The sequence below is a fragment of the Gekko japonicus genome, unplaced genomic scaffold (assembly GCF_001447785.1).
Source record: "Gekko japonicus isolate JY-2015 unplaced genomic scaffold, Gekko_japonicus_V1.1 scaffold1024, whole genome shotgun sequence".
NCBI classification, from domain to species: Eukaryota; Metazoa; Chordata; class Lepidosauria; order Squamata; family Gekkonidae; genus Gekko; species Gekko japonicus.
This window is the reverse complement of record NW_015175388.1, coordinates 1-9,478: the sequence shown is the minus strand read 5'-3', so window position 1 is coordinate 9,478 and position 9,478 is coordinate 1. Positions and strand designations below refer to the sequence as shown.

Genomic DNA, 9,478 nt, shown 5'->3' with positions numbered 1-9,478 from the left:
GAGAGAGAGAGAGAGAGAGAGAGAGAGAGAGAGAGATGGGGGGAGTAATTTAACTTCTTAAAGTCTGAAATGGATTTTGAATGTGCATTAACTATTTCCTTGGGGGTTCAAGAGTTTGGTCAGTTTACACCCAAACAGTATAATCCTCCTAAAAAAGAAAAGGGGGAAAAAACCCAGCTCTTTTTAAAGAAGCCATGTGCAAAGATAAGTTTTCTTTCCAAGACAAATTACAAGCCTGTCTAAATGAACCTGTGTATAATATTAATTATGTTGGCTTGAAATGTTTAGCTGTATCAACAGCCACTCATGAGTAATTTTCCAAAAGGTCTCAAAGTGTTATTGACAATGCTTTGGTAAATTATGTGTGACTTTCCTAAGAGTTGCTGTAGCTCATTTAATTCATATTAATTGATTTTTAAGTTTCCCTTGATTAATTGAACTGGGTACATCTTGTACTAAATGCAATAAATAATCATTAAAATGAGGGAGATGTGATTCCACAAATTAGAAAGTTAAGTGCGGTAGAAGTCATAGAGGACAAAATGAAAATTGCTTACACTGATAATGAAGCATTTTAATGGCAATTTTAATACATTATAATAACAAATGCTTTAAAAAGAACAGGGTCTTTTAGAATTGTCACATTCATATTTTAGTTTTATCTCATATCAATAATTCTACTATGATTCAATATATAGAATAATACATGGTTAGCGAACAATAAGAGTAGCATTCTCTGTCCTACCGGAACTAATTTCTTTATCATTTTCCCGCTAATATTTCATGCCCAGGTCTTTCTCTCTGGCCACTGAACCTAACATATGAAATAAAAGTATGCAGTTTCAGTGTATATGGAAGACAGGAGTTTCACCCAGCCCCCTCAAGAAGCATTAGAGCCTTATTTTGCAGATTGTTCCCTAGTCAAAGGATTCCTATTGGTGCTCGTATGGTTAAGTAGGAGGTTTTTGCTTCTCTGGTCATTGCCTTTGAGCCTTGGACCATTTTGACTGGCTCCCTCTGCACTGATGTCCAGAGCCAATCAGAGGGGGGCCATGAGGATCATTTAGCTTGGGCCTCAAGCTCAAAGGGGGCTTCAAATTTAGACACTTGTTAATTTTTTGGCATTTATTTTTACAGCTTGTTTTACAACTTTTTAAAATGTACATCACATAATTTTTTATTATGGCTAGGGGCCTCAAAAATGGGAAATGGCCCAGGCCTCTTTAGACTTCTGAGGTAATTTAGAATAGAATCATAGACTCACAGAGTTGGAAGGGGCCATGCAGGCCATCTAGTCCAACCCCCGTTCAATGCAGGATCACACTAGAGCATCCCTGACAAGTGTTTGATTATTTGCATAGTCCAGCTTTATTGCATTATGCATTGTATTTATTGTATTGTCTTTTGCATTGTCTTTTATAACTCTGTAATCTGCCTTGAGCCTCAGTGAGAAAGGCAGACAAAAAATTAAGTAAATGAAATAAATGCTTGCTTTCTTTCCTGCATCTATTCTGAAGCTGGGGGGGGGGGCTTAAGGATATAGGTGAGATGGTCAGTTATGCCTTGGTTGGATGTGCCTCATTCCTGGCTTTCACAATTCAACTGATGAAGAATTAGGATGGCAGTGCCTAGGCATTGACTTTGAGTGGAGAAGTATTTTTGAACAGAGAAATATCCGTTGCCTGTATAGTGTAATGAACTGAATGTTAAATCTTATATCTGAAATTACATTGTGTATCATTGGTGTTTTCAGCCAGAGTTTTATGACTCCATTTGTCACTTCATGGCCTATGCTCATACCAGTGTCAATGAGATAAGTGTGAAGTTTCGTCAGAATGAGAAGCGGTACAACTATACAACTCCAAAAAGCTTTCTAGAACAAATCATACTTTACAAGAACCTTCTAGAAAAGAATGTCCAGAAAATATCCGAGCATAAAGAACATCTTGTAAATGGCATTCAAAAACTAAAGACAACATCTTCTCAGGTACTACAAATAATAATCCATTTTAATAATATTAATAAAATAGATATTTAAATTATTGTTTTTCAGTGGAAAAGTGGAATATGCTGTATAGGCACAAACTTTGTTTACATTTATATAAATTAGTGTATAAAGACCATAGTTGGCCCTGACCTGGCTAGCCCAGGCAAGCCCAATCTCGTCAGCTCTTGGAAGCTAAACAGGGTCAACTCTGGCAAGTACTTGAATGGGACACCTCCATGAGATACCAGAGGCGGAAGGTGGAGTCAGGCCTTATTCAGCCACCTCTCTGAATAATCTCCAGGCCCCCATAGGGGTCAGTTACCAGAGGTCCCCATGACTTCCAGGTGCACACACACAGACACACGTATAAAATACAAAAATACCCCCCAAGACTATAGTTGGCCTAGGTCTTATTCTGGTTTTGCTCAACATATGCTCTAAGAAAAACAAAGAGTCTTATGGCATCTGGAACAAACAGATTTGTTTGTCTTTATGGTACCACAAGACAAGTTACTGTTGTCTTTTTTGGTGAGTGTAAGCAAAAGCCCACCCCAGCAAAGCAGGCCATTGAAAAGTCATGTTGCTTCAGGTGTTGTACCCTCCACACCTATGGACTGGCGATTAGAGAATTAGTTGCCATCCTTTAGTGCAGGGATTCCCAACCCATGGGTACATGACATCCACTGACACCTTTTCTGGCACCAACCAAGTATTTTTAGAAACTAGTCAGGGCCAGGTGGTCTCTGTGCATCACACCTCTGGGATATAGTGTGCATGCGCCAACCCCAATTGGTAAACTTGAAAGCTAAAGTGATTTTCGTGCCCACTCCCTGAATCATGCGCAGGGGGCTTCACTGTGCATGACTACAGGGAGGGGGCATGATGATCCCACCAGTTTTCTTCTGACCGCCATGCTGTTAGGATCTCCCTCGCTCCAGTCAGTAACTTTACTTCTTTCTGGCCTGTTCAGCCCTTTTTTCTTCTTCAGATTCTTCCTTATCCTCAACCTACAGAATAGACTGTAACTCAGGGACTCTTTACCAAAGGGCTCGGTCCCTGTGGGCCACCCTTCCCTTGCAGCCCCCTCTCCGCCTACCAGCTTATGACAGTGGGGCTTTTTAAAGCGGTGCTTAAAGTGCGGGAGCAAAATCACACCCTCCAATGGATACTCCCTTTGCCTTCTGTGCCTCAGGAAAACTCACCATGTCAGTTATTGTACACATTGTTCAAAGTTCTCGAGACAGATGAGAAAGAACAGGGCTGCCAGGTTGCGCACTGCTCTCCTGGAATCAGCACTCTTTCCATCGATGGCATTGTCCCAAGAAACCTCTGGCCATGCCTCAATGTCAACCCCAGCCTCGGCATCAACAGCCGCATTGTCTCCGATGCTGGCTTCTACCGATGTCGATCAACCAATACTCAAATGCTTGGTCCTGGCGTCGAAGTTGTAACTCTATACTCCTGCAAAGAAATGCAGGGAGGGTAAAGACCCTAAATCCATCATGCAGAAGAAGCACAAGAGAGAGACAGAAGAACCTAAAAGTTCCTCACTCAAGGTTCCATCGATGCCTCATCGCATACCGGAACCATCCTCTGTGCCCCCACTCAAACTGCTTGACTGGTCTGCGGTCGACCACATGGTGGAACATCCTCATGCATATTGCATCCTATCCAGCTCACAGACTTGGAGCACGATATGGATTTAACTCAGCAATCCCAATCCTCCAGTATCGAAAGTTTCCATACCAATCGGGGAGGCCGGAACATCCCACATCCTTCTGCTTGCCACCTGCCTACCAACAATTGGGATCGACCATCGAGGCCTCCGCCTCCACCTCTGGCCCCATGGGAACAGCACCAATGGCACTTCCTATATGGAGCCTACCCACTTTCTGTTAGCATGCCTTGGCTCCCATCTTGCATGCCAATGGATTGGGATCGACAATCCATGCCCTCCTGCCTCTCTCACTATTGAGACCCCACCCCAATACTGGAGAAGCTGCTGCAGCAGCCATCGGTACCAACAGACAAGTGACATAGACATCAGCAAGTACTTAAGGGGAAGGCTGCTCCATCAATGCTGAAACCTCTGGTACCAAATATCCCCGCTCCAACTCAGTACTCAGAGCAGTTTGATCAAACAGACTCTTCTAGCATTTCAGCACAAGAATCAGGTGACGAGGGCTCAGAGCAACCTGCAAATCCCTCCACAAAAGGTATCAGAAGAACTCCCAATCTCCCCATCGGAAGACTTAAAATTGTATGGGGAGTTCATCAAGCATATGGCCAATACTTTAACACTGTCCACCATATAACCCCCACTCATGTTCACCGACACAGTTTTCAAGATAGTTCAGATGGACACTTCCACAGCTGTCGCCCTTCCTATGATCTCAGTCCTGCTGTAGGCTGCAAAAGTTCCTTGGCTTCATCCAGCCTCCACGCGCATCTCTAGCTGCAGAACTGACCACATGTACAAGGTCCAAGAAACAGGAGCTGAATTCCTATTTACACACCCTAAACCAAACTCTGTGATGATCACTTTGTCTCCAAAAGGTAGACGCATGCACTCCACACCCTTTGATAAGGAAGAAAAAAAGTTGGATTTCTTCAGAAGAAAATTCTATTCTGATGGTGCCTTGGGCATCTGCCACTTCAAATTATGCAGCCTGTATGGGCAGGTACCAGTGTGCCCTCTGGGAACAACTCTTTGAGTTTATTGCATCCCTCCCTGCAGACCTCAATTGTCAGGCCAGGAGGATTCTGAAGGAAGGGATGCTACTGGCTAAATACCAACTCAGTCCAGCCAAACATACACTGAATGTATCAGCCAAAATGCTTACTTCAGCTATTGCTCTCTGTCATCATGCATGGCTGAGATCCACTCCCTTGCAACATGATACCAAATCTTATGCGGAAGATCTCCCCTTTGAAGGGGAAGGTCTCTTTAACTCCACTACGGACACCATTCTTCAGGATCTGGACAAAAATATCAAAACATCTCATAACGTAGGAGTATTCTCCTCCTCCAGACAGGGTAAATACAGACCCTGAAACAAGTCTTGGTCTCGCCAGTCCTTTCACAAGTCATCCCCTGAAATGCAATGGCAACAGATATCCCCTTATACACCTTCTCGTTCATATGGAACCAAATCTAGGTTTGCTCCTGCCACTCAATCTAGAGCAAAAGCTTCCAAGGGCCCCAAAAAGGGTCTTTGACTTGGGACCCCTGCTCCTACCACAGGGATCCATCCGCCTACATCCCTACCTTTCTGCCTGGAGACACGTCCTTTCCATCATCTTGGACAGGTATATGATAGAGTCGTCAAGTCTACTCCTCCATCTGCCACTCTCCTAGAAGAAGTGCAAAATCTATTACACAAACAAGCCATAGAATCCATCCCCCCCACAGCCGTCATCTTGATTTTACTCCCGTTATTTTACAATCCCCAAGAAGGATGGAGGCCTCCGTCCCATTATGGCTCTTAGAGGACTGAATCACTTCATTGTCTACAAAAAGTTTTGGATGACATCGTTGCAAAATATCTTTCCCTTATGGGGTATGGTACTTGGATGGCGACCCTAGATATGCAGGATGCCTATTTCCATATAACGATACACCACCATCACAGGCAGTTTCTTCGGTTTGCCATTGGGGAGCAGCATTACTAGTACAAGGCTCTCCCTTTCAGACTGTCCACAGCTCCTCATGTATTTACAAAGATGATGGTTGTGATTGCGTCTGCAAGGGATAAGGATTTTCCCATATATAGACAACTGGTTGTTAGTGGCAGACTCCAGACCTGCTGTTCTACAGCATATAGATTCGACTCTGGCACTGCTGCCCTCCCTGGGACTGTGAGTGAATCGCAAAAAATCTATGCTCAATCCCTCCACGAGGGTCCATTTCATAGATGTGATTCTGGACTCTCTAGTTTGCAAAACCTCCCCCCCCAAAAAAGGGCAGAAGACGTTGTTTGTCTCATTCAACAAATTTGTTTGCAGGGCAATGCATCCGCCATGCAACTCCAACGCCTCCTGGGTATGATGGCTGCCACAACTGTGGTGATCATATTTGCCAAGCTCTGCATGAGGCCTCTGCAACTTTGGTTCCTGAGACAGTTCAACCCTCAGCGTCAGCCTCATTCTCAATGCTTCCTCATTCCTCTTCATATCCTGACCTCCTTGGAATAGTGGAAGGATCGTCAGAACCTGCTGGTGGGTGTGCCCTTCCACCCACCTGCTCCCCACAACGAACACATTTTTGTGGGGTTGGGGAACACATCTCAAGGCCTTGTGCATGGGCGCCAACTGGGAGACTCATCTGTCGCACCAGCACATCAATTTCCTGGAACTTCTGGCTGTCAAGTACGCCCCTCAATCCTTCTGTCACTTAGTGTCTGACCACACAGTTGCCATCCTTATGGACAACACCACTGCCTTGTTTTATATAAATCGCCAGGGTGGCATAGTATTGAGACGCCTATGTGGGTTGGCTCTGGAGATTTGGGACGAATGTCAGTCCAGGAATGTCTTCCTGGTCGCAGTACATCTCCCAGGCTCGCAAAATGTGACTGCAGATTTCCTGAGCGGGGACTGCATGAGTGGGAACCCAATTGGAATTATATCCAACCTGTGTTTGAGGTGTGTGGCCACCCGTTGGTGGACATCTTCATGACACGGAAGAACAAAAATGTCGTCTGTTCTGCTCCAGAGCAGGGGTAGGCCCTCCTGTACCCCTGGTTTCACCAGCATCTAATCATCTTCCCTCCAATTCCCTTACTCACCAGAGTGATTCACAAGATCATACAGGAATCCCGAGGTGTATTCTAGCGATGCCGTAGTGGCCTCACCAACACTGGTTCCCCACACTTCTTCAGCTCTCAAAGGGTTCCTTCTGTCACTTTCCAACAGCCCCAGATCTCCTTCTCTCTCAGGGAGGATTGGTGCTTTACCACAATGTTCCACATCTGAAACTCACAGCATGGAGAATTCATTGACAGTCCTTAAGCAGAGAATAGACTACGTCCTATTGAACTGTTGAAATCCCTCCACCCGCAAATCCGATGACTGATATGGAGAAAATTCTTGGACTACCTTGACTCCACTGGGCTACCTCCACCTCCCTCAGATCTGTCTGCTATTTTTGGTTTTCTGTTGTCTCGACTGGACTTAGTCACCCTTCACTGCGAGTGTATCTGGCAGCTGTTTCTGCTCATCACCCTCCGATTGATGGCTACTCAGTGTTTACTCACCCACTCACTAAGAAGTTTCTCAAGGAGCTCGTCCACCTTTTCCCTCTGCTTCGTCATCCCACACCAGCCTGGGACCTTCCATTGGTCCTGGCAAGACTGTCTGGGCTAGCGTTTGAGCCTATGGCTACCTGCAGCCTACAGCTTCTCTCCTGAAAAAGGCATTTCTGGTTGCTATTACTTCAGCAAGGCAAGTGAGCGAGCTGTCAGCCCTCCACTGCAACCCCCTCCATCTGACTTTTCATGAGGAAGGCCCTGCTCTTCTACCTAGATAGGACTTGGGCTTTTCATACAGCTCCAGCCGTCTTTATCTCCTATGCCATGCCTTCGCTCAGGCTTAAGCTGTCATCTCAGAGGCTATCCAAGTAGATTGTGGAAACTATTAAGCTCCTTTACCTATTGGCCAAGAAACCACTCCCGGGCCCGCTCCGTGCTCACTGCACCTGAGCCTTAGCTACTTCTACAGCTTTCCTAAAGGGCACATTTCGTGACATTTACAGCGCAGCGACCTGGGCCACCCCTCACACATTTGTGAAGCATTATGCCCTTGATATGCATCTCCATCAGCGGACTTCGGTGGGATGTTCTGTGTTGCAGTCGGTGTGTGTCTGAGGCCCTCCTGTACCCTCCTCCACGTAAGCCTTTGCTTGTTACTCTCCCAATTGCAAAAATAAAAATAAAAAATTAAGGAGCAATTCTAAGCAGATCTGCTCAGAAGTCCCATTTTATTACTCTCAGGAAAGCATTTTTAGGATTGCAACCATAGTTTCCTTTTCAGTAGAATATAGTGTTAATGATCTATAAGTAGTGTGTGGCTTTTTAATTAGTTTTCAATAAATTGAATACATCAGGCAAGTCCATGATGCAGAATTTTTTGTGTTAAAAACCATGAAGAATATGAGAAATCTATTGAGATGTTCCTTCTTTAACACTACATTCTATGTACTTTTTAACTGCTCGAAGAGGTAGTAAAGAGAAGAGAAAATGTGCCCTACAGTTTTCACTTATTTAGCCAGTTAGAAAAGCAAGTTCAAATAGTTACTTGGGGTCTTGTCTTCTGGTTAATAATCATAAAAATATCTCATTAACACCAAGCTGTTGAGTACTCACCTTTTCTGAAAACTGTCCAAGCTTCCGGGTAGCAGCCATATGAAACTAATGCCTTTGATATTCTGCTTTAGGTGGAGGACTTAAAATACAAACTTGCCTCTCAAGAAGCAGAACTGCAACTGAGAAATCAAGATGCTGAAGCTTTGATTACCAAGATAGGACTTCAGACTGAGAAAGTGAGCAAGGAAAAGGCCATTGCTGATGCAGAGGAGCAAAAGGTCAGTGTAATTCCACTATTTAGTGTTGTTGAGCTATATTTAACACAGAATAAACCTTTGTAGGTGAACAATTTTGAACACCTACCTCTCCAGGGAGCATAAAATCTAAAGAATTATTATACTTACACATGTTTCAGCATTTCACACTATGATTACCACTTGACCTTTCTTTACATTATGCATTTTTCCAACCTTTTAGCTCTTTTAATGATATGAAAGAACAATAAGTACTGAGCTCATTCAAGCATATAATGGATGGGGATCTTGAGAATCAGGCCTGTATGTAATACAGTAAAGGTCAGGAGTCATCTCTGAGCACTTCAGATTTTTAAAGGCTTTTGATTTTTTAGTTCAATTGAACAACTCAATTGTTCTCAAAAGTCCATTCCACTGACTTGCAGCTTCACTTCCAAATTTTGCATTCTGTGATGTGCTTTCTGCGCTTCAGCATTAGCCATTCAGATCTTGGGTCCTTTCTTTCTGTATGCACTCTACGTATTTCATAATGAAATTATTTTTATTCAGTTTTATTAATAAAGAAAACTTCACAGCTCTGTGATATTCATTAAAACTAGGCACAAACTGAAAGTGTGCTCTAACTGAACACAATGTGTGCTGTCACTGAATACAATGTTGCAAGGAAACCCATTACAGGGGCTTTGATCTCACAGAGTGTTGAAGGCAGAGCTAGACTTAGGAATTTCAGTGTTCTGGACAAAACGTTAAAATGTTCATGTCCCACTCTCCAATTTCCTTTGGTTCCAAGACCTGCCCCTTGCCCATCTCTTTTGTATTAAGCTTTGATAGAGGCTTCTTTCACTTTCCAGTTCTGACAGCTAGATTACAGCCATACTTTTTAGTTCTTCTTACTTCCTCAGATTCTTAATGAAGCCTGAACTCTGGATTTTGCT

General features: G+C 43.9%; 1 protein-coding gene across 1 annotated transcript in view; it reads left to right on the top strand.

Annotated features, from left to right (window-relative positions):
- The window catches only part of LOC107122524 (dynein heavy chain 11, axonemal-like), a gene marked incomplete at its 3' end in the record, with an annotated part of 172,393 nt that extends 163,820 nt beyond the window's left edge, over positions 1 to 8,573 (top strand). The window contains exons 56-57 of the mRNA XM_015425640.1: positions 1,754 to 1,987; positions 8,421 to 8,573. Coding sequence (XP_015281126.1) covers positions 1,754 to 1,987; positions 8,421 to 8,573 — 387 coding nt within the window. The remainder of the gene's footprint in view (positions 1 to 1,753; positions 1,988 to 8,420) is intronic.
- Between the last annotated feature and the right edge of the window lie 905 nt (positions 8,574 to 9,478).